The 26,157-nt window shown below is 41.4% G+C and overlaps 2 protein-coding genes across 5 annotated transcripts in view; one reads left to right on the plus strand and one right to left on the minus strand.

The window, feature by feature from the left end:
- Positions 1–3,056, plus strand: part of ABCF3 (ATP binding cassette subfamily F member 3) — a 61,435-nt gene extending 58,379 nt beyond the window's left edge. Inside the window, exon 21 of the mRNA XM_073626567.1 lies at positions 1,030–3,056. Within this exon, the coding sequence (XP_073482668.1) occupies positions 1,030–1,188 (159 nt within the window). The 3' untranslated portion in view covers positions 1,189–3,056. The remainder of the gene's footprint in view (positions 1–1,029) is intronic.
- The window catches only part of LOC141139943 (uncharacterized), a 44,715-nt gene continuing 20,964 nt past the window's right edge, over positions 2,407–26,157 (minus strand). For 2 of the 4 annotated variants that reach the window (XM_073626571.1, XM_073626570.1), the window contains exons 2-3: positions 11,660–11,820; positions 2,407–6,727 (exon numbers count right to left, since the gene is read on the minus strand). In XM_073626571.1, coding sequence (XP_073482672.1) covers positions 5,584–6,702 — 1,119 coding nt within the window. In that variant the 5' untranslated portion in view covers positions 6,703–6,727; positions 11,660–11,820 and the 3' untranslated portion in view covers positions 2,407–5,583. The remainder of the gene's footprint in view (positions 6,728–11,659; positions 11,821–26,157) is intronic. The other 2 variants (XM_073626569.1, XM_073626568.1) reach the window with 1 other exon arrangement.

Below are 26,157 nucleotides of genomic sequence, written 5' to 3' on the forward strand. Positions count from 1 at the left end.
TATGGCGGAGTATTGCGGGGTATTCCGGGGTATGGCGGAGTATTGCGGGGTATTGCGGGGTATGGCGGAGTATGGCGGGGTATGGCGGAGTATGGCGGGGTATTGCGGAGTATGGCGGGGTATTGCGGAGCATGGCGGGGTATTGCGGAGCATGGCGGGGTATTGCGGAGTATGGCGGGGTATTGCAGGGTATGGTAGAGTATTGCAGGGGTATTGCAGGGCATGGCAGAGTATTGCAGGGGTATTGCAGGGTATGGCAGAGTATTGCGGGGTATTGCAGGGTATGGCAGAGTATTGCAGGGTATGGCAGAGTATTGCAGGGGTATTGCAGGGTATGGCAGAGTATTGCAGGGGTATTGTGGGGCATACCAGAGTACTGTGGGGCATTGCAGGGCATGCATAGTAGTGGGGATGGCTGAGCATGGATGGATGGATGGCTGGATGTCTCTGTGCAGCGCTGTGGGCACTACACATGCAGCCCACAACGCTGCAGCCATCCATCCATCCCCCTCTCCGCTCACAGTGTACCGATCTGTACACAGAGGGGAGGAGAGGAACCGGCGTCATCAGATGACGCCGGTTTGTTTACATGTGATCGCTCCGTCATTTGACGGAGCGATCACATGGTAAACGGCCGCGATCAGTGGCCATTTACCGGGATCTGTGATGCAGAGGACCCGGCGGTCACGGATGCTCTCGAGTGCGCGCCCTAGGGGGCGCGCGAGAGCAGAATTCTGGGAGGACGTCCCTGGACGTCCTCCCAGAGTTAAACAACCGCCCTGTAGCCGTCATTTGGCTATGGGCCGGTTGTTAAGCGGTTAAAAAAAAAACTTCAATTTTGTATAGGTGCAGATGGGTTAAATCATCCATCAGCTTCTCAAGAACCCCTGGACATGGTGTGTGATCAATTCCATTATTGTCTTATAACAGAAATATCAGTTTTAGGTGGACCAGTAGCTTAGCAATTGTTTGTATAGTTTTTTTGGGTAATTATCATTTATTCATTTTATTTATTTTTTTTTTTTTTAGGGTGGAGTAATCCTGGTATCCCACGATGAACGCTTCATCCGTTTAGTTTGTCAAGAGCTGTGGGTCTGTGAAAATGGAAGTGTAACAAGAATTGAGGGTGGTTTTGATGAGTACCGGGACATCCTGCAGGAACAGTTCCAAAAAGAGGGCTATCTATAAATCGGCTTGCACAGGAGTGTGTCATTGCTCTTGTTGGTGTCATCCAGCTTTGTGGGTTTCCTGTGCATACTGTCATACCTCAGTATGTGATGGTCCTGATCCTCAGTGAAGTCAGCATTTTTGCCATGAATATGCTCTGGGAGCCTGTAGCTAAGACTGATATATTATATGTAAGATCCAAGGGAAGGTATTTATTATGAAAACCGCTGAAGCCAAGCAGAGATAGATGTGAAATAATGCTGCACATTACCAATAAATTACAAAATAATGAAAACCATTGTCCCAGATAAATATTTTTGTTTAACTCTTTAGTATTGTTCTATTGTAGTATAATATGTAATACTGCCATCCTCATACAGACAGACATTGGGCAAACTAATCCAAGTGTAATAGAGAAATCCTTGAACATGTGGTTCACAAAAATAGTGGTAAGCAAGGTATTTCCTCTATGCAAATGTGTCGTAAAGAAGTGGGGGCTTTCCCTGGCAGCTGCATTGAGCCACTATGCCCTGATCTTAGTTATTCTACTTTTTAACTAACTTGCTGCTTGCCTATATATATTGTTTTGCCAACATTTGTTATTTAGACCTCCATTTTTTCAGTGATATATAGTCACAATTATACAATGTAAAAATAAAATACATTTTACAAGTAATTTACAGTAAAAATACATAATTGAACAGAAGGTTTAAATAATTAACAAATGAAATATATTTGTATAATATAATGGAGCATGATATCTATTTGTGTGTGGATGTCAAGAGCTGTGTTGTAAGATTCTCCCATTAAGAATTCAATCTATTGACCTCTGCCATATTATGCAAATTAGATTTTACTGCCTGACCACAGACATCCTCAAATCCCTATCCCCATGTTTTACCTACCCCTCAATGGCTCTCCACTGCTTGCCACCCAGCGCCAAATCTGTAAAATGACACATACGGTTGCACAGCATAGCTTCTTGAAATTGTGAGTACTTGTACCATCATGGAATAAAAATAAATTAAAAAAAAACTGCGTGTACTGCAACCCTGTCAATGAAACTCTCTAAGTTGGGCTTATACTTATTTTATTTAAATTTGTGTTACTTTATTAAATAAAATAAAAAAAACTATTGAACAGACAAGTAGATGTTATTAGTAAACCATTTAGGTTGGTAAAAATATAATATAGATATATACATATTATAACGGAATAATACTCTAAAGATAAATAACATAAAAATCAATTCTCTTCTGGAAAATTGTCCAGTTTTTTTATTGTTTCTGCTTACCACAGGTCCAATTTATAAATTATAAGTTTCCATTATTTATTTTATAAAAAGTTCTAATGTAATGCTAATTGTTAACTAATACTGCCAACATATTTTTTTTATAGTGCAAAGCTTGATTAGTGATTTATGTATAGTTAACATTATGATGTCTTGATTTTGTGCAGGAATCTGTGTTTTCTTATCTCACCATGTACATCAGAAATGAACCTTTTTACTATTGTACAAAATAAGTAGTGGAAACATATATCTGTGATTTTAAATTTGTGCTATAATTGGTAGAGTGCTTTACAGATGATGGTCTCCAGCTAAGGGCTAAGCTTCTCTGACCAATAAAGGTTAGAGGCCAAGTCTTTTTCTTAGGTGTTAAGCCTGCCAGTGTTCCCCAGCATCCACACTATATGGATATGGCCTACTGAGAATATCATCCTCATCTGCTGAATGACTTGGGTCTCTCCCAAAAGCGGTAGGGCTGATGTTGGTCCTCGGTGAATAACAATGTGCAACCAACATCATGCTCTGAGTGAAAAACTATCTCTTGCTTCCTAAGTTATTAAAGGTGTCAGATGATGTGTAAATAAAGAGCAAATCTCCTTAATTTTGTGGTTGGGTTGTTTTTTCGATTGCATGTTGTAGAATTTCATTAATCTATTTATATAAAGCAGTTCTTTAATTTGATATATCTGGGTCACAGATTTCTGTTGTTTACACACTACACCGACCTTTCTTCTCTGAAGCCTACTTAGTGGATGTGTATTTTAACATGTCTGAATATTAAAGGACTGGGGAATAAATGTTCTGCTACCCAAAGTACCCCATGCAATCTCTAATTTAGAAGTTAACAGACAAATTTGAGTGTGAAACCTAAAGGGCCAAAGTTTTTACACAGTATTTTAACCACTTCCCGTCTGCAATATGACGTGTGGAAAGTGGTTCTGTTATCCTGACCGGACGTCATATGACGTGATCGGGATAACTCACGATCGGGTGCAGCGATAGTTGATGTGGTGTCAGTCTGACACAACGCATCTCCGATCTGGGTAAAGAGCCTCTGACAAAGACTCTTTAAAACCTGATCAGCTGTGTCCAATCACAGTGTAAACAGGAAGAGACGTTTATCGGCTTTTCCTCCACTCACATCAGACAGACACGAGTAGAGGAGAGCCAATTGGCTGCTCTCCTGATGGGGTGTGCGCTGATTATCAGTGCAGCCCCACCGAGGATGCCCACCCAGACAGGACCACCAGGGATGCTGACCATGGATGCCCACCCAGGGCCACCATGGATGCCACCCAGGACCACCGGGTATTAACTTTAAAGGTGCCAGTCAGTGCCCATTCTAGCATTCTACATGCCAATCGGTGAATAGCAGTAAAGCCTGGCAGTGCCTCCTCATCAGTGCTGCCTCATCAGCGCCCATCAGTGAAGGAGAAAAATTACTTGCTTACAAAAACCAAGAAAAACTTTTTTTTTTTTTTCTAAATTTTCAGTCTTTATTTGTTTAGCAAAAAAAGAAGCCCCAGTGGTGATCAAATACCCCCAAAAGAAAGCTCTATTTGTGAGAACAAAATTATAATAATTTTGTTTGGGTATAACGCAGCATGACCGTGCAATTGTCATTCAAAGTGCAACAGCGCTAAAAGCTGAAAATTGGTCTGGGCAGGAAGGGTGAAAAGTGCCCTGTATTGAAGTGGTTAATGAAACTTGTGGCACAGCACCAGTTTTTAAATTGTTTCCGCAAATTGTCATTTCTCAAATGAAACACTGCAAATTCTCCTTGTTTAAGCATAGTGCACATTATATTATGTTTTTAGCAACAAAAAAAGTTTCACAATTTTAAACCAATGCTAAAGTTTTTTGTTTTTTTTTTCAGAAGAGTTAGACATAATGATTCACAATTTTATTAATCGCTTAGCAATGTAAAAGTTCTGCTTGGGAAAAAAAAAATTATATATAACATGACGCAACTTGCATTTCTCCTATTCTGTTCTATGTAAGCTATGTTGTTCATTATTATGTAGTGGGTGCAGACACTAAAGTCATGGTGTCAAATCCTGGACTGCAAATTTAAAGGGAACTTGTGGCCCTTACAGAAAAATTCTGACTTGCTCTGTAGAGCACATCTCCAAAAGCCCACCCTGAGACCCCCAAATAGCAGGCTGCATTGATCTAAATTACCAACATGCTTAAATGGTGGCCAGCTCTGAACTCCTGTGCCTTTAGGCTGGGTTTACACTAGTAGATTTTCGAACAAAAATGTTCACTTTAAGTACGTTTTGATTGTTGTGATCATTAGTGGGCTAAAAATTACTGTAGTGACAAGAGAATTGAAAGGAACAGGAATTAAAAAATGTTCTCGAATTAACAAATTTCTAAAAGTGTCTGTGGTATTTGTTCAGTATAGCCCATTCATTCCAAAATCGAATGTTAAAATAAAAGCAAGTGAAATCTTGAACTACTTTAGAATGATGTTCGTCAAGTGGTCGAATAAACTGAGAATAGGCCTACAAACTTTCTAGTGTATACCCAGCTTCAGGGCCTATCTCTGAGATTAGCAGCTCTCTTAACTAATAGTAGGGCACAGCATAGGCAATTGGGGTCTTGATGAGCTTTAGAAGAATCCCGAAGCTGTCTGCTATACAGAATAAGTCAGAATATAACATTTTTATTCATTTTTTATCCTGGTCCACACGTTCCCTATAAAGGAAACTTTTCTGCAGTCTGCTAATGCTAACTTCTGTTTCTAAAAATACTAGTTACCTGGTGGCCACTGTGATCCAATGGCTTCAGTGACTAATCTGGAGCAGTTATGCAAGCCAGGCGTTCAGCTTTCATTCAGACTATACTTGTTCTAAATTGGTGACTCAAATAAATAAAGCCTCATTATTAAAACCAAATTATTAGGGACTCAAATTATTATCAGCAGGGCAAATAGCATTTTCAGAAGGCAGTTGCCAACAGCAGTTTTTTTTTTGTTTTTTTTTTTTAATTATTCTCTTTGCAGGGGGAGTATATAAATTTGGTTGTATGTAATTATTTCAACAGCTGCTTAATTTATAAATGATTTTCCACTTTTTCTTGTCTGTCAGCTTCCCTCATATCTCGCCTATAGGGTACTCCCACTTTTATTCCTCTGGTGCACGGATATTATATTTCTGCTCTTCTGCGTCAGCTGCATATTGCTTCTTTATCTGTGGCACTACTGCCTCTTTATAAAATATTTCCAGCTTTGATTCTTTTTCTTTCCAAAACTCAGGGTTAAATTTCAGTGGGACAACCACAGTCTCCTTATTTGTATGCACAACAAAGTCTGCATTTCTCACTCCTGTTGAGGCCAGCTGGCATTGTACCTGAGTATAATATGCATGATTTGTCTTAAGGACATAGGAATTCTCATTCAAAGCCAGGCAGAAGTTGCGGTCAGCACAGGCCTCGCGTATTGTGTGATCTTTGTGCTTGTATGGACACTTCACCTCTAAGATGCACAGAGTTTCTCCTGTAATCTTATCTTTTACTATCCCATCCGGACTTGCTGCCAGCCAGCTTTTGGTTGGATGAATGAATAGGCCGCAATCTTCTACCTTCACTTCCCTACCCTTATTTCTTAATGCCTGTTTCTCATAATTCCGCACAGCACATTTCTCATTTCTAATACCCCAGCTCATAGCTGCTGTTTGCACTTTGGGTCCTGTGCCCAGCACAGACTTTAGATAGGATTGTGGAATATCACTAGTTTTTCTATTCGCAAATTTGCTGTTAGATATCTGATGTGCCACGGATGCCGTAATGCGATTTTGACGCCAATAGTGCCAGTCCGGATTATCCCTCTGCCCTCGGGTTAGACATTCTATTTTCTCTGTATCTTTCTGAGATAAATGGGCTTGAGCACTAGCTTCCCATGTCCTTGTCTCAGATGAAACTTCTTGAAGGAACTGCTTGGAATATTCAGCTGCTTTTGAAGTTGCTGCATGCTGACTTCCATCGGTCTTTGGTCTTGCACCAGCATAGGTGGATCTGGTGGTCCATGTTGTAGGATGAATATCTCTTCTCATCGGCACTTCAGGTGGTTCACTGGCACTCCGTGGTCCTTCATGCCTCCTAGATGGTGCAGACGTACTGTGTGCTATTTCATGAGAGGGGCTTCTGCTAGTTGGCAGTTTGGTGGGTGGCCTGTGTACTGTAGTTGCAATACGGTTTGCTGCTGCAGTGTTCTTCAATTGTTCCTTTGTTGTAGGTGGTCCCATTTTTAATATTCAAAGGCAGAAATACCTGTAGTGAGATAAAAATAGGTTTAGATTGCTGACCGTACAACCAACTTGCAAATTTGCTAAATAGCAAACGTATTAAGTCTAGAGGAAAATAAAAATAAACCAGCAAGCTGTTAATGTTATCCCGGAAAAACTAACTACAATCAAAGACAAACCGAGAACTATGTAGGTTGCTATTGTAGATCTCCTGGAAAAACTAGCAGACTGTCAGTATCTGGCTGCAGTAATTTCAGGGCTTTTTTTTACACATAGGGGTTTATTTACTAAAGACAAATCCACTTTGCACTACAAGAGCAGTCGCTGTAGACCTGAGGTGGACATGCAATGGAAATAAAAAAACAACATTTTTCCTTACACATGATTGGATGATAAAATCAGCAGAGCTTCCCCTCAGATTTACAGCGACTGCACTTGTAGTGCAGAGTGGATTTGCCTTTAGTAAATCAACCCCATATGTTTAAGCTGTTGGGCAGCCTTGTCAAATGCAGTGACAAGGCATCTTGTCTTGATTTCTTTGAGCTCACGTCACACCAGTGCTCTGAAAAAAGGTTAGAGCACGCTGAGATGCATAAAAATTAAGGAAATGCAATTTTGTGATTTTTCAGTAAAGTTGCAATGTGTCGTCCTGTTGCACCAGCTCCTTTCACAGCGCACACCAGCGGCTGAACTAGAATGCAGCCATTGGTGTGAATTAACCCTCAAACATTTTTTTAAGTTCCTTTTCAGATGGCTGAATAGCAACAGATTGTTTGTGGTTATAGTACAGAGTGGCTCTGAATGCAGCAAACTAACTGGCTGATTAGCTGCAGTTTGTGTGTGGCCAAAATGCCCTAGAAATATCGGTCGGAGGTTCTGTTCACATGCAACCGCTCAATTGAGCAGTACATGCAAACAAAGGTGGCAAGAATCTATTAAATCTTACTGGCAGCCACCCCTGGCTGCAGCTATTTGGCCATCTGAATATAGACTAATGCCCCGTACACACGATCGGACATTGATCGGACATTCCGACAACAAAATCCATGGATTTTTTCCGACGGATGTTGCTCAAACTTGTTTTGCACACACGGTTACACAAAGTTGTCGGAATTTCCGATCGTGAAGAACGCGGTCACGTACGACGAGACTAGAAAAGGGCAGGTCCAAACCAAGCGCGGCACCCTTTGGGCTCCTTTTGCTAATCTCGTATTAGTAAAAGTTTGAGAGATGATTCGCGCTTTTTCAGACTCGTGGTTTTCAGATCGTTTTCTGCTGTTCAGTCTGTGCTTGTGGGTTTGTATCTGCTCTTCAGTGCGTGCAGTCAGTTCGTATTGGAGTTTTCTGTGCGATCTTGTCCGCTCGTTGCTGTTTTTCAGGTTGCTCTTCACAGGCCTTGCTGTTCTTCAGTGCGTTCTGTTACTTCGTTCTGAGCAGCCGACCGTTTTCTAGCCATGTTGCGTATACGTACTGCTCGTAGAGTTCGTGCTGTGCGGGGGCTTGGTGTTGGGGTCCTTACCTTGACACAAGCCCAGTCCATGAACAGGGTGGGGAGGAGTTCATGGACCAAGAATTGGTTGCTTCAGCGTGACCAGTTCTGTCATATGCCTCTGCTCCATGAGAATAATCCTGACGGTTTCAGGAACTTTCTCAGGACGACGGACCCCGTATTTCACTGTTTGTTGGCTTTGCTGACCCCCTATATCAGCAGGCAGGATACCTGCATGAGGCAAGCCATCACTCCGGAGCAGAGGCTAGTGGCCACCCTGCGGTACTTGGCGACAGGGAGAAGCCTGCAGGACCTCAAGTTCTCGACAGGCATCTCCCCCAGGCTCTGGGGATCATTATCCCAGAGACCTGTTCTGCCATCATCCAGGTCCTGCAGAAGGAGTATATTAAGGTAAGATTTTTATCCTTTAATATCACATTTTATTGTATTTAATGTTTGATAATATATTGTATTTCTTTCCTCATTCCCTAATTACCATGCTTGTAATATGCTGTGAATGTCCCCTTTGTCCTCATGCATGCTGGATTTTTATGTAATTATTTTTTTTGTCCTTAATACATATTTGCCTTCACTTACCTCCCCAGCATGCTCTCCTGGCCCTATATTCACCTCATGTAGTCACTTAATGTATTTTATCAGCTCCATAGTAGTGCTTTACCCTAAATACCCCCTAAAATGTTTACAAATGTGATGTGTGCTTTAAATTCAGGCAGAGTGCCAGAGGCTTTTTTGGGTCCCCAAATCATTTGGAACCCTCCCTCCCCCCAACTGCTAAGTCAGCTGATACCAATTCTCTATCTATCCTCAATCATCTATCTGCTGACTTTGCCAAACCCATACACACTATACCCATCTCTTTTGTGGTCAGATTTATGAATTAATTCTTCAAAGCATGTAGTGCAAGGGCCTGCTTGAATACTTTCAAATGGTACTGTTTAAAGTTTTTGTATCCTATTATTATCTTGATAGGTAAAAGTAGAATTTCCAAATGTGCTCAAATGTGTACGATGTGTATTTATATCTTTGTATTATGACACGTCTTACCTGTCCAGTGGGCTGTCAGTGTAACTAAGGAGGGGCTGGCCAAAGTAATACCCATTATTTAGGCATTCCCTCTCTCAATGAAGTGGAGAGGGTTACCTGTCCAAGAGCTCCCCCCCCTATAATGTTAGAAATGGCCCAAGAGAGGGGGGGGGGGGGATCTGATAGGTGGACCTTATACCTTGGTCTTTCAAAACTCCCTAAAGTAAATGTTATACTGATGTTGGGCAACAATGTTTGTGTCTAATCTGCTTTCCCTGTTTATGTGCAAAATTATTAATTTTTTTATCTTGTTTGACGCCACAGTTTCCTTCCAACCCACAGGAATGGCAGACTGTGGCCTCCCACTTTGCCTAGCGGTGGGACTTTCCTAACTGCAGAGGGGCAAATGATGGGAAACACGTCCACATCCCAACTCGGGGTCATACTATTATAATTATAAGAGGTTCAATAGTATTGTGATGTTGGCAGTGGTGTCGGCTACTTACGAGTTCCTGTATGTGGACGTGGGGAAGAATGGCTGGATATCCGATGGTGGAGTCATCGCCAAGACGGAGTTCTACAGGCATCTCCAGAATGGCAGCTTGAACTTGCCACCTCCAAAAGACAATGTGGAAGGACTCCCATTCGTTTTCGTTGCTGATGAAGCGTTTGCGCTGGGGGACCATCTTATGCGGCCATTCCTGATGAGGACCCTCACCCCGGACCAGAAGGTTTTTAATTACCGGCTGGCCAGAGCCAGAAGAGTGGTGGAGAACACATTTGGGATCATGGCCAGCCGGTTCTGCCTATTTCTTACACCCATACACATGGCGGAGTACAAACTGAATCATATCATCCTGGCATGCTGTGTTCTACACAACTTTTTACGGCAAAATTCTGCCAACTATGCTGGCTTAGTTGGGCCTGAGGCCGGAATTCCTAATGAACCAACCCTGACGGCGCTTGAAAGTGGCCATCCTGGCTTGCCCCCCCTGAGTGCCCTTGAGGTCCGTCTTAGATACCTTGAATACTTTGCGGGTAGGGGGGTCATCAATATGCCAGACAATGTCTGAAACATTTTTCAAATAAAAAAAATAATTTTAACTGCTAAAATCTTTGGTGACATTTACTGCTTGTGTTTCTTTTAACTGATCCTGACAGAAATGTGGTGAGTCCTGAAAATGGCGTGATTGTGTAACATTAAAAAGCACTGTTGGGTGTTATTTACTAAAGGCAAAGACACTTTGCACTACAAGTGCACTTGAAACTGCACTTGTAGTGCAAAGTGTATTTTCCCTTAGGAACTAACCCCCATTGTCACAGTAAACACCAGTTAGAGCACAACAAAAGTTTTGGAGCGTTGAAACAATAATCCACACATTCTTGATTATGAATCTTTTTAATACCAGCACAATCACATGTGCATTTGTAAAAGGTTTTTAAAACAAACCAACATGTTTGTTGTATAACAATTTTTTGGGTCACATTAGAAAAAGTAGAAATGTCCATTTAAGATAAAACAGGCATGTTTAAAACCAACAAGAAAGACACAAATCTTGAACTTACAAAGTTCAACTTTTAAAGAAATTGAAGGCAATATCAGACATGAGTATTTACAAACTGTGTTTGATATTGCGTTCAGATGGGGTGAAGTCACCCCTGGAAAAGCCAAATTTTGAAGATGCACACAAATTGCCGAATGTCAACATGTGCTAGCTGCCATCACGGGGATCAAGGGACGTGTTTTGGGGGTGCAACCCCTTCCTCCCAGCTACTTTACTATTGAGGAAGGGGTTGCACCCCCAAAACACATACATTGATCTCCTGTGATGGCAGATAGCACATGTTGACACACTGGGGGTTATTTACGAAAAGCAAATCCACTTTGCACTGCAAGTGCACTTGGAAGTGCAGTCACTCTAAATCTAAGGGGCAGATCTGAAATAAGTGGAAGCTCTGCTGATTTTTCATCCAACCATGTGCAAGCTAAAATGCTATTTTTTATTTTCTTTGCATGTCCCCCCTCGGATCTACAGCGACTGCACTTCCAAGTGCACTTGCAGTGCAAAGTGGATTTTCCTTTAGTAAATAACCCCCACTGTGTGCATCTTCAAAATTTGGCTTTTTGAGAATATGTAAAAAAAATTTGAAAATTTTTAGATTCCAAAAAGCACAAAAAAGGGAAGGGATTTGGAGGGGTTTTAAACTCTCCCTAAAACATCAATGATGTTCTTCATTTTTTTTTTTGAACATCATTGATGTTTTTCTGGATGTTTTCCAAGTCCCTATTACACCCCATGATCTCCCCGATCAGGATCTGTGCACTTCCAGAGGTGAAATGATCTGGATCCACAACATCACGATCACCTAAAAAGATAGAAACAAAAACACACCATGTATTATATGCCGGCATCCATCTCTTACCTGAGCCTGTGGTCGCAGACACTCGCCTGATGTGGTGACTATTTCCACCTCGTCTCCTTCCTCCTCCTCCTTCTGTTGGCTTTGTGGGATTTCCCCTTCCTCCAGAGGTGGGGGGTCTGTTGTCTCCTCGGATGAGGGGTGTCCTCCGAGTCTTTTCTCCCCTATGTTAAAAAAAATAGGTATACTTAGTACACAGATATTTCATGGCAGAAATAGAAATATGAAACATTGCTTGGAAGTGGGGTACAATTGTCTGTTATGGCAGAGTTCCAAGATGAAGAAATATTTTGTCCTTTGTCAAGCTTGAATACTTACCTGTTTTGTACAAGCTTCACAGATGGAGACACCCCTATAGTATACACTGGAGCACCTGTGTGGGACCCCCTAATAAAAAGGGTGTTCTTGTGTCCCACACTAGTGCTCCAGCGTCCAGATATGAAAACTGCTGCTGAGCGTCCTCTCCTTACACAGAATCTAGTTTGCATTTCATTCTAGTTACAAACCCATCTACACAACCAAATTTTTTTAAGAGAAGTAGGCCATAAAAAAAGTATTCAAATGCATATGGCCAAAACAATGCTGTTTTCTAGGCCGAACGAACAATGTTTCATACGAATGAATAATGTGCCCATGAACACGAAAGTTGCCATTTTAAACTGTACAACAGTTAAGAAAAGCACATGGAGCAGCCTGAACGTAATAAACATAAAGAATAGGAACACAGCACAACTACTTACTTTTTTGCAGCACTCTCCTGATCCTTCTATACTGATCGTGCTCCCTTAATTTGAGGTCCGACCACCGCTTCCTGAGCTGATCTTTCGATCGTCATACCCCGAAATTCCGGTGCAGACTCTTGACCACTTTCGCCATGATCTTGGCCTTTCTGACATTGGGGTTGGGGTAAGGTCCATACTTCCCGTCATAGCCGGCCTTCTTCAGGATGTCGACCATCTCCAACATCTCCCCAAAGGACATATTTGCGGTCTTAAATCGTCTCTTCCGGGATCGGGACGTTTCTGGCTCCGGGCTTTCCTCCTCCTCGTTGGTGTAATTATCAGACACCTGCTGTGTCTCCGCCATGTGCTCTTCCCCCCACTGCGATGAACGAGAAGGGGCGGGGAACAGACTAGCAAGAACGTCGGGCGGGTGGAGTTTCACGCATGCGCAGTGTCTATAAAGCGTAACACGCGTGCGTAGTACATACGATCTGTAAGCGGAGGAAGGAGTAACAGGCGCCGATCGTGATAGCGAAAGTAAGATTTAACATTGGGCCTATACTGCTTCTAGATTGAGGCCTGTATTTGCACAAGTTTAGAAGACTTTAGGCTGACATTAGGGTTTGTCTTGTGTCTTGCAGTTAAAATGGATATCTTGAAGGATCGTGACTTTATGCCAATCTTCACAGATATGTTCATCTGTCTATGGCAGATAAACCACCCTGAATATAAGAACCAAACAAAGAGGAAGGCAGCACTGGATAAATTGCTGGAATTTGTGAAGCCGGTGATCCCCACGGCAGACATCACCTATTTGAAGATCCTAATTGGTGGCCTGAGGAGCACTTATCTAAGGGAGCGCAATAAGGTCCAGGATTCCCAGAGATCAGGAGCTGCAGATGACATTTATGTCCCCAGCCTGTGGTACTATGACAGGCTGCATTTTCTGTCAGGTCAAACCGAACCCAGGTCAGCACTCTCCAATCTTCCTTCCATGCTTCCTTCCCCCCCCCCAGCTGAGGCTTCTGATGCTCAACCTGGACCTTCCAGGCAGCAACATGTGGAGGAGCCCAGCTTGAGCCAGGTATAGCATTCTTCAAAATATTTCTGGTTGTCCAGTCAATGATGTTAAATAGATGTTAGTTTGGAGTACTAATTTATGATTGTGATTGATGAAGCAAAAACTAAAACCATGTCCCTTTTTCATACATTGGGAAGTCTCAGCCATGAGGTGGCCGGGCCAAGCAGGCTGCCTGATATCCAGGTCCCTCTCCTCCACCTTCAAAGACAAAGTGGCAGGAAGAGGAGTAACCTGGAGGAGGCAGCAATCGGCCTATTTTGGAAGGCTACTGAGGCCCTCAGAACAACCCACAGCGTGGAGGAGGACTTTGCTGGCATAACTGCATGCAAAATGATGCAGATGGAGGAGGGACAATGACTCCTATGTGAGTTTGTAATTTTGGAAGCTCTAAATAAGGGGTTGAGGGGCCAACTCACATGTGCAACCCACATTTGTCACCTCACCCATGGTCCTCCTCCTCCAGGTCCTACTCCTCCTCCTGCCACACCTCCAACACCAGAGCCACAGCCGGGAAGGAAGACCAGAGAGTGATGGCCCTGAGTTCAGTCTGGTCTGACAAAATATGCAGCCTCTTGTAGTACCACAGCCTAGGAACATACATGTCATCTGCTGCTTTCATGATCTCTTGGACTTCTGGACCAGACTGCACTCCCTTAGATATGGACTCCTCAGGCCACCAATTTTGCTGTAAAATAATTGATGTGTGCCCTGGGGGTCAAAGGCTTCGCCAATATATGATGTTTATCCAGCGTTGCCTGGATAATTTTTGGTTCAATTATACTTGCCTATGTGTGTTCTCCTTCAAAAAGGACAGTCAGTTTGTTGATAATAATGGTGTTGTGGTAACTTGACACACAAACACACACAAAAATATAACAAACAAAAAAATCAGGCTTGAAAAAAATACAAACCAAAAAAAAAAAAATATATAGATTTTTGGTCAGATGTGACAAATCAAAATATATTGAGTGAATCACGAGAAATAATATAGAAAGAAGTTTATAAGAAGTCTGTGTGAATATGAGCAGCAAAACTACTTCATTCTTCTAGCATTATAAAGAAGAAGAGAGTGTGCTGCATTAAACAACTTTAAACATTGCAGCCTGACGAAAGTGCTATATCCATTCCGAACGCTAATTTTACCAGACCGATCTGTTCCGTCTCGGAATTTCTTCTGAGCATGCGTGGCACTTTTTGCGTCGGAATTGTCCACACACGGTCGGAATTGACACGATCGGATTTTGTTGACGGAAAATTTTATAACCTGCTCTCAAACTTTGTGTGTCGGAAAATCTGATGGAAAAAGTCCGATGGAGCCCACACACGGTCGGAATTCCCGACAACGAGCTCCGATCGCACATTTTCCGTCGGAAAATCCGACCGTGTGTACAGGGCATAAGAGTGGCCAGTAATGGCAGCTTATACAGTGCCTTAAAAAAGTATTTATACCCCTTGAAATGTTCCACATTTTGTCATGTTACAACCAAAAAGGTAACTTTTATTGGGATTTTATGTGATGGACCAACACAAAGTGGCACATAATTGTGAAGTGGAAGGAAAATGACAAATGGTTTTCAACATATTTTACAAATATGTGAAAAGTGTGGCGTGCATTTGTATTTAGTCCCCCTTGAGTCAATACTTTGTAGAACCACCTTTCACTGCAATTACAGCTGCAAGTCTTTTTGGGGATGTCTCTACCAGCTTTTGTACGTCTAGAGAGTGAAATACATTTTCCCTCATTATTCTTTTCAAAATAGCTCAAGCTCTGTCAGATTGGACGGAAAGCATCTGTGAACAGCAATTTTCAAGTCTTGCCACAGATTCTCAATTGGATTTAGGTCTGGACTTTGACTGGGCCATTCTAACACATGAATATGTTTTGATATAAACCATTCCATTGTAGCTCTGGCTGTATGTTTAGGGTCGTTTTGCTGCTGGGAGGTGAACCTTCACCCCAGGCTCAAGTCTTTTGCAGACTCTAACAGGTTTTCTTCTAAGATTGCCAGTATTTGGCTCCATCCATCTTCCCATCAACTCTGACCAGCTTCCCTGTCCCTGCTGAAGAAAAGCATCCCCACAACAATAGGGATGGTGTGTTCAGGGTAATGTGCAGTTTCATAATCGATAAGCTCCTTGAGGGTGTAGGGACCGATGTTAATGTATAATGTATATGTAAAGCGCTGCGTAAATTGACGGCGCAATATAAGTACCTGAAATAAATAAAAATAAATAAATGAACTGCAGTGCGTTTCTGCAAAAAGCACCAAAAAAACACAAAGATGTGAACCAGGTCTAAGACATTTAGTAACATAATGGGGTTAAAAAAAACTAAAATTAGCCCTTTACAGTACAAAAAAAGCAGATAATCACTACTGTAAGGGGTTCATTTTTTTACTGTAGAACTGTGAAAGTAATATTTACAGTAGCGATTATTTGCTCTTTTTGTACTATAAAGGGCTCATGTTAGTTTTTTTTTAACCCCATTATGTTACTGGTCGATTAATCGATTATGAAAATAGTAATCAATTAATTTCATAATCGATTGGTTATCGATTAGTTGTTTCAGCCCTACAGTGTTAGTTTTCGGCCACACATAGCATTTTGCTTTTAGGCCAAAAAGTTAAAATTTTGGTCTCATTTGACCAGAGCACCTTCTTCCACATGTTTGCTGTGTCCCCCACATGGCTTCTCACAAACTGCAAACGGGACTTCTTATGGTTTTCTTTCAACAATGGCTTTCTTCTTGCCACTCTTCTATAAAGGCCAGATTTGTGGGGTGCACGACTAAGGCCCCTTTCACACATGTGCGAATTGTCCTGCGATTTGAGACTGCAAAGTCGCATGACAAGCCGTACCCCATGATTTCCAATGAGTATCATTCATATCTCTGTAACTTCAAAGTAGTCTCTGCACTACTTTGGTCAAACTTTAATGCGATTTGAGGCCCACAGACCTCAAGATTACACAGGCATTTCTTAAAGTCTCATCAAAATCGTGCGACTTTCATGTCACATAAGTGTGAAAGGGGCTTTATAGTTATCCTGTGGACAGATTCTCCCACCTGAGCTGTGGATCGTTGCAGCTCCTCCAGAGTTACCATGGGCATCTTGGCTGCTTCTCTGATTAATACTCTCCTTGCCTGGCCTATCAGTTTAGGTGGATGGCAATGTCTTAGTAGGTTTACAGTTGTGCCATACTCTTTCCATTTTCAAATGATGGATTGAACAGTGTTCCGTGAGATGTTCAAAGCTTGAGATATGTTTTTATGACCCAACCCTGCTTTAAACTTCTCCACAACTTTATCCCTGACCGGTCTGGTGTGTTCCTTAGAGCCGGTTCACATTGGGACGACTTGTCAGGCGACCTAGCCGCCTGACAAGTCGCGTCCCGTTCTGTACAATGGAACCGTTCTAATAGGAGCGACGCAAGTTGCTCTGACTTAGAAAAAGGTTCCTGTACTACTTTGGGGGCGACTTGCATTGACTTCTATATAGAAGTCTTTTTTAGCAAGTCGCCGCTGCTGTCGTGTGCAGGTCGCCTGAGGCAGTCGCGCTGCCTCAGCGCGAACCAGCTCTTAGCCTTCATGATGCTGTTTGTTCACTAAGGTGCTCTAACAAACCTCTGAGGTCTTCACAGAACAGCTGTATTTATACTGAGATAAATCTACACACAGATGGACTCTATTTACTAATTAGGTGACTTGTGAAGGCAATTTGTTCCACTAGATTTTAGTTAGAGGTATCAGAGTAAAGGGGGCTGAATACAAATACAAATGCACGCCACAATTTTCAGATATTTATTTGTAAAAACATTTCAAAAACCATTTATCATTTTCATTCCACTTCACAATTAGACCAACACATAGCACATAAAATACCAATAAAATACATTTACATTTTTGGTTGTAACATGACAAAATGTGGAAAATTTCAAGGAGTATGAATACTTTTTCAAGGCACTGTATATTATCTTCACTTCAGATTTCCTTAAACACTTCCATACCGGGCCTATTCTGGCACTCCTCTCCTACATGTAAAAATCATTTTTTTGCTAGAAAATTACTCAGAACCCCCAAACATTATATATGTTTTATTAGCAGAAACCCTGGGGAATAAAATGGCGGTCATTGCAACTTTTTATCTATTTGCGCAATATTTTTTCAAACGCCTTTTTTTTGGAAAAAAAACGGTTTCATGAATTAAAAAATAACAAAACAGTAAAGTTAGCCCAATTTTTTTGTATAATGTGAAAGATAATGTTACGCCGAGTAAATAGTTACCTAACATGTCACTCTTCAAAATTGCACACACTCATGGAATGGCGCCAGACTTTGGTACTTAAGGATCTCCATAGGCGACGCTTTGAAAATTTTTACAGGTTATCAGTTTAGAGTTACAGAGGAGGTCTAGTGCTAGAATTGTTGCACACGCTCTAACGCCTGTGGCAATACCTCATATGTGTGGTTTGAACGGCGTTTACATATGTGGGTGGGACTTGCATGGGTGTCCGCTTCTGAGCGCGAGCTACCGGGGACAAGGGGGTTTTAAAAAATTTTTTTGTAATCATTTTTATTTTACTTAATTTTTTTTATTTTTACACTTTTTTTTCCATTTTTATTTTTTTGATCACTTTTATTCCTATTACAAGGAATGTAAACATCCCTTGTAATAGGAATCTATGTGACAGGTCCTCTTTATGGAGAGATGCGGGGTCAATAAGACCTCCTCCAGGCTGGAAAGCATGAGACTGTCATAACATCGCACCCGGGCCTTTGACCTTCATAGAGATGACTGGTGACCACATGGTCACCGGAAATCTCTATCGTAGTCATCCGGCGCCGGCCGATTCTTTCTCCAGGCCCCCGATGGCACGGAAGAGCCCGGAGAAACACTGGATGGCAGCAGAAGGGGGGGGTGTCCCCTCCCATCACCTATAAGAACAATCAAGCGGCGGAACTGCCGCTATGATAGCTCTTATGGTGCACAGAATCGCCGTCTGGAAATAATGATATCTGAATGATGCCTTGCAGGCATCATTCAGATATCACCGCACAAAGTCAAGGACGTCATTTGACTATGTGCTGTAGGGAAGTGTAGAACTATAGGCAAAACCCTCTATTATTTGTCTGGAGACAACCCAAAATTTGGGATTTTCTTTTACCTTCCCTTTCAATGATAATAGTAAACAGGAAAAATAGAGAGGGTGAATCTTCCTAACAGGGGGCACAGACATAAAAACTGACAAGTGTTCGAATCCCTCTCTACTGTGTGCAAAACTAAAAAAAAGAGTTTTGCCTTTAGTTGTACTTTAAAGCAAATCTGTGGCCACCTAATTGGAATAAACTAAAAGTTGCATGGAAACAAAGGCTTTTAATGCTCCCCTGCCCCACTGCTGAAACATGCTGTAATAGAGATACCACTGCTTGAAGAAACTTCTGCATCTTACACTTCCTAGTGTTTTGAATGCCTGTGCCCCAACATCTGCTGTGGTTACTCCACTCCAGTGTTGCTCCTGTACTCTGTGTAGGTGCTGAAGGAAGGAATCAGTGTGTAGAGGTTGGCCCGACATCTAACACACCTGCAAGCGACTGATTCAAAACATTCTTTGGGCAGCATTATTTATTACAGTAGGGTGACCAGAATTGTAAAATGAAATACGGGGACATTTTTTTTTTTTTATTGGTAAATGGTAAACTATTTTATAAGCATATTTTCCTCAAATTATATATGCAGTGTATGTGTTTATGGAATGATGGTATGATACAGTGGGGACGGGAAGTATTCAGACCCCCTTACATTTTTCACTCTGTTATATTGCAGCCATTTGCTAAAATCATTTAAGTTCATTTTTTTTCCTCATTAATGTACACACAGCACCCCATATTGACAGAAAAACACAGAATTGTTGACATTTTTGCACATTTATTAAAAAAGAAAAACTAAAATATTACATGGTCCCTAAGTATTCAGACCCTTTGCTGTGACACTCACATATTTAACTCAGGTGCTGTCCATTTCTTCTGATCATCCTTGAGATGGTTCTACACCTTCATTTAAGTCCAGCTCTGTTTGATTATACTGATTGGACTTGATTAGGAAAGCCACACACCTGTCTATAGAAGACCTTACAGCTCACAGTGCATGTCAGAGCAAATGAGAATCATGAGGTCAAAGGAACTGCCTGAAGAGCTCAGAGACAGAATTGTGGCAAGGCACAGATCTGGCCAAGGTTACAAAAAATTTCTGCTGCACTTAAGGTTCCTAAGAGCACAGTGGCCTCCATAATCCTTAAATGGAAGACGTTTGGGACGACCAGAACCCTTCCTAGAGCTAGCCATCCGGCCAAACTGAGCTATCTGGGGAGAAGAGCTTTGGTGGGAGAGGTAAAGAAGAACTCAAAGATCACTGTGGCTGAGCTCCAGAGATGCAGTCGGGAGATGGGAGAAAGTTGTAGAAAGTCAACCATCACTTCAGCCCTCCACTGGTCAGGGCTTTATGGCAGAGTGGCCCGACAGAAGCCTCTCCTCAGTGCAAGACACATGAAAGCCCGCATGGAGTTTGCTAAAAAAAAAACACCTGAAGGACTCCAAGATGGTGAGAAATAAGATTCTCTGGTCTGATGAGACCAAGATAGAACTTTTTGGCCTTAATTCTAAGAGGTATGTGTGGAGAAAACCAGGCACTGCTCATCACTTGTCCAATACAGTCCCAACAGTGAAGCATGGTGGTGGCAGCATCATGCTGTGGGGGTGTTTTTCAGCTGCAGGGACAGCACGACTGGTTGCAATCGAGGGAAAGATGAATGCAGCCGAGTACAGGGATATCCTGGACGAAAACCTTCTCCAGAGTGCTCAGGACCTCAGACTGGGCCGAAGGTTTACCTTCCAACAAGACAATGACCCTAAGCACACAGCTAAAATAACGAAGGAGTGGCTTCACAACAACTCTGTGACTGTTCTTGAATGGCCCAGCCAGAGCCCTGACTTAAACCCAATTGAGCATCTCTGGAGAGACCTAAAGATGGCTGTCCACCAACGTTTACCATCCAACCTGACAGAACTGGAGAGGATCTGCAAGGAGGAATGGCAGAGGATCCCCAAATCCAGGTGTGAAAAACTTGTTGCATCTTACCCAAAAAGACTCATGGCTGTATTAGATCAAAAGGGTGCTTCTACTAAATACTGAGCAAAGGGTCTGAATACTTAGGACCATGTGATATTTCAGTTTTTCTTTTTAATAAATCTGCAAAAATGTCAACAATTCTGTGTTTTTCTGTCAATATGGGGTGCCTGTGTTTACATTAATGAGAGAAAAAATGAACTTAACTAATTTTAGCAAATGGCTGCAATATAACACAGAGTGAAAAATTTAAGGGGGTCTGAATACTTTCCATCCCCACCATATATATGCTATTTCTCACATTTCGTCCATGAGATAAAAAAAAAAAATAGATACTTCTTAAATTTTTTGGGGATATGACTACCAAATGTTAAGAAGATAAGATGGAGAAAAAACTTTTTAATACATATTTTGTATTTTACTCTTGCCAAAGAAGCACAGACGTGCGCTATGTACAGAGTTCATAGTTCAGGGGTGTGCTATGTACAGAGTTCATAGTTCAGGGGTGCGCTATGTGCAGAGTTCAGGAGTGCACTCATAGATGGTTCGAATCTTAGCCAGTCCCTGCTAAATCAAGCAAGATTCTAATCATCTATGGCTTGCTTAACTGATTAACTGACACTGACATTAACAGTGACGCTAATATAATGATCAGTTAAGGGAGAGGAGTGCAAAGTATATGGCAGTGTGGAGTATATGGTGGTGGATAGTGTGTGCAGGATGGTGTCAGTAGGGCAGTGGACAGAGGAGCAATTGAGAGTGTAATTTTTTTTGGATTTTTATTATTTTTTACAGTTTTATTTTTGTGAGGGCAGTGGACGGTGTCAGTAGTTATTTTTTATTATTTTATCTTTCATTATTTTTTTACAATTTTATTTTTATTTTTTTTATAATTATTTTTTTCACAGTGCTTCGGTTGAGGGGCTGTGGTCGGTGATGGATGGATGGTGTCAGTAGAGCAGTGGACAGTGTCAGTAGTTTATTTTTATTCATACATTTTTTTACAAATGTAATTTTTTTTTTCTTTCTTTAATATTTTTTATTGAACATTGTACAAGATATGATACATACAATTGTGTATTGTTAACTTTCTTTCCATAATACTGTAGCATTCTACACATTTTTTCTCATTTCAATAGCTATATCTTACATTATGTTGAGTATATGTAATATTCCTGTTGTGGTATATATTCATGGCCCCTCTATCTTTGGATTGAGCGATCTCTCATTATGGTCGCATCCTCCGACATGGAGCCATATATACTATAGTTTGCTCTTAATGCTTTTAGCTACTACAAATACTTTACTGTTGTATTGGTAAGTTAATACTTTCTTGTACCTTTGTAGGTAAAGTGCTACTGGTCTTAGTATTTATTTAAGATAACTTGTAGAAAAATAAGGAAGAAAATAAAATAACAAGTATGCAAATAAAACTTGACCCGACAGCCTTATTGCTTCCCCTGGGTAGATGGTTCAAATCAGCTTATCTCTCTCTCAGTAAATCAATCGCTTTGAGTACCATGAGTTCCATGGTGCCCATAGTTTAGTTATCTTCTCATAGTTCCCTATAGCTGATGCGTGTAAAACTTCATATGTACCGTAGTTGTGGACTGTAGTTATTACTTCTGATATGGATGGGGGTTCTATATCCTTCCAGTGTCTAAGGATTGTAAGCCTGGTTACCAGCAATATGTGTGATACTATTGTTCTGAATTGGTTTGGAATAGAATCTAGGTTCATTGATAGTATTGCCATTGATAGGCTTAAAGGAGGGGTTTGTTGTGAAAAATTTCTTATTAAACTTTCTATTTGCCTCCATAGTGGTTTTATTTTGGGGCAATTCCATAGTATGTGAGATAACGTGCCGCACTCCCCACATCGTCTCCAACATTCAGGAGAGGAGTTGTGATAAATTTTAGATATGCGACTGGGTGTGAGGTACCACTTATGGAATATTTTTTGCTGCATTTCCCTAAGATTGGTGCTTTTGGTGGAGTTGTAAATATTATTGAAAGTTATCTCCCATTTTTTTGCCGGGTAACATTGTCCCATTTCTATTTCCCAGGCTATTATGTTTGGGGATTTTGTGCAAACCTTTTTTTCTTGGAGACCCATATAAAAAGTTGATATCCCTTTTAATTTTGTAGTAGTTTGTGATAGAAATTGGAGAATCTTTGTTGGTAAGTTGGTAAATATGTTGGGGTGTTTTTTCAGGAGTTGAGTAATCTGTGCGTATTTGTAATATTCTGTGTGTGGTATGCCAAATTCCTCCTGTAACGTGTTGAATGTTTTGATGGAATTACCCTCTATTAGATCTTCAATATGTTGTATACCTTTCATCTTCCATATCTTTAAGTTAATATCTGGAATGATATTGCTGAGTGCGGAGATCTGGAGCTTAAGTGGAGCCACTGTTCCCGTCCAGTCTGGGTAATTTCTAAGGTAACCCCATGCTCTTATTGTTGCTAGTATGGTTGGGGATAGCTTTGCATCTAGGGAGAAGTTCATATGGGCTGTCATGAGAAAGTCTTTCAATGATTTATTTTTTATTTGGATTTTTTCTGTCTCTGCCCACAATGTAGGCAGATTCGTCTCCGATATCATCCAATTTCTTGATTGCGCTAATATGGTTGCAAAGTAGTAGTCTTGCATGTGTACATGTCCCACCCCTCCTGCTGTCCTATGTTTTATTAGTTTAGTGAATGCACATCTTGCTTTCTTCCCTTGCCATATGTATCTATTTATTATGGGTTGAAGGGAATTAAAGAAAGAATTTGGTAACGGTATTGGGAGGGTCCTAAATAAGTAGAGTATCTGTGGTAGAATTTGCATCTTGAAAGCTGCAAGTCTACCCAGCCACGAGAGTTCAGTTTTAGCCAGAATTTTTAGTTTGTCGGGAAGCTGTTTCAGAAAGGGGATGTAGTTGGCTGATAATAGATCTTCTGATTTAGGGGTTAGTATAATGCCTAAGTATTTTATTCCCTCTTTTTTCCATATGTATGGGAAATTTTGTTCTAGTTTGTGACTAACCTGAGGTGTTATTCCTAGGTTTAAGATATAGGACTTAGATTCGTTTATTTTATAGTACGATACTCTGTTGAACATTTGTAGGGCCTTGTGGACTGAAGGTAGGGAGGTTTCTGCTTTTGTGAGCATCAATATGATGTCATCTGCGAATAAGCTGATAATATGGTTTCTTTGGCCTATCTGTACCCCGGAGATATTTTGGTGCGTTCGTAGATGGGTTGCTAGTGGTTCCATTAATAAGTTAAAGATCAGGGGGGAAAGGGGGCACCCCTGTCTCGTCCCATTGGTAATTTGGAACGGGGCAGAAAGCGCTCCTGCTACGAGAACTTGTGCTGATGGTTGTGTGTATAGGGCCATAATGGCAGAGTATACTGTACCCTCAAACCCAAATTTCCCCAATACCTGAGAGAGAAACTGCCAATGGATTCTATCAAACGCCTTCTCTGCGTCCAAAGCGAGGAGCAGAGAAGGCGTTTTGCATCTGTTCGCAATGTGGATTACGTTGATCAGTCTTCTTGTGGCATCTGAAGTTTGCCTTCCCTTTGTAAATCCAGATTGATCTATATGAATAATTTCAGGAAGAATGTGCATTAACCTATTCGCTATTAGTTTTGCATAAGTCTTAATATCCATATTTAATAGGGATATAGGTCTGAAATTTTGTGGGGAATCCGGAGCTTTCCCTGGTTTAGGTAATGTTATTATGGTTGCTTTTAACATCTCCGGAGGGAATGACGAGGAGGCAACAGCAGCACCGAACATCTCTGTCATGTGTGGGGTTAGTATACTATGAAAGGCCTTATAGTATTCCCCTGAGAAGCCATCTGGTCCGGGGGATTTGTTTGTAGGTAGTGACTGAATGGTGAGATTGACTTCCGGTTCTGTTATAGGGGAGTTCAACGTTTGAAGGTGTTCTGCGGTGAGTTTGGGTAAGTGAATAGTTTGTAGGAAAGTTTCAATGTTTTCTGTATTAGGTTGTGGTATTGTGGTGTCATTTTTAAGATTATATAAGGAGCCGTAATAGTGGCTAAAGGCATCCGCTATTTCTTGTGGATGTTGGTGTTTGATTTGTGTTTTTGGATGAGTGATATATGGTATGTGTGTTTTATGTCTGTGACCTTTTAATTGATTGGCAAGTAGTTTCCCTGCTCTGTTACCACTAGTGTAGTATGTCAATTTTAGCTTCCTGGAGGCCTTTTCAAAGTCCTCCATTAGATTTAGCCTAAGCTCTGTGCGAAGCATATTTAGTTGATCTGTCAAATCTTGAGAAATAAGTGTCATATTTTGCTTCTCTAAAATTTCAATTTGGTTTATGATTTTCGTTGTCCGCTGTTGCCTCATCCTCCTGAGCCTCGCCTCCTGTTGCATCAACACCCCCCTTACAAATGCCTTGTGGGTATTCCACAGGGTGCATGGATCTGAGACCGACCCCTTATTAAGTGAAAAAAATTCTTTCATCAGCTGTTCTATGTACGTCTTGGTCGGGCCATGCTGGAACAGCCTGGGATTAGCTCTCCATATGTAAGTGCTTTTAATTGTAGAAGGTTTCCCCACTTGTAGCTCCACTGGGGCATGGTCCGACCAAGCTATACTATGTATTTTGGCAGTTCTACATTTAAACAACAGTCGTTTATCAACCAGAAATAAGTCAATTCTACTGTAAGATTTATGGCAGTGAGAAAAAAAAGAGTAGTCTCTTTCATTGGCATTAAGGCATCGCCATGCATCATACAATGAATACTTGCGAAGTATTGGTTGTAGGGTTGGTGGAGATCTTTTAGGATTGGATGTTGAGTCCAGAACAGAGTCAGGCACCATGTTAAAGTCTCCGCAGATCACTGTTGCTCCTTGGCGTATCTGTTCAATTTTCTTGAGGACTGAGTGCAGGAATTTGGATTGCCCTGCATTTGGGGCATAAATGTTTGCCAAAGTGAAAGTTTCGGAGTTGAGGTCGCACACCATAATTATGTAACGGCCATGTGGATCCAGTAAGATCTTATGTAGGATGAATGTGATAGTGTCCTTAATTGCTATCATTACCCCTTTCGTTTTGGTCTTTGCATTTGCGCAGAAAATATGGGGGAATCTCGGATGGGAGCATTTAGGTGGTGAGTCAACGTGAAAGTGGGTTTCTTGTGTGCATAGGATGTCGCTGTTTTTTTGGATTGCTTCCTTCCATAAGGACTTTCGCTTGGCCGGGTGGTTTAGTCCCTTTGCATTAATGGTCAGGAAATTCACTGCCATGTATTCGGTTTATGTGATGGTGTGATTGGTGTATAATATAGGTTGCACTTACTTCGCTTATGTGCCTGATCTGGATATTGATTTTTTGCTGGGCTTGGAGATCTTCTGTTCTTGATTGATGCAGCATCCTCCCAGGTGTGAAGCAGTGGTCTTGACTGTCGGGGTGAGAAGAAAAGAGAAAAAAAAAGAAAAAAGAGGAGAAAAACAAAACAAAAAAACTTGTAGGAACCGAGGTTCAACATTCGTGGCTGTGTGCCAACTAGTAAGTTCGTTAAAGTGTGACACTCAGTCACTCAGGTATTAACT

This window comes from Aquarana catesbeiana, linkage group LG04 (assembly GCF_042186555.1).
Source record: "Aquarana catesbeiana isolate 2022-GZ linkage group LG04, ASM4218655v1, whole genome shotgun sequence".
Taxonomy (NCBI): domain Eukaryota; kingdom Metazoa; phylum Chordata; class Amphibia; order Anura; family Ranidae; genus Aquarana; species Aquarana catesbeiana.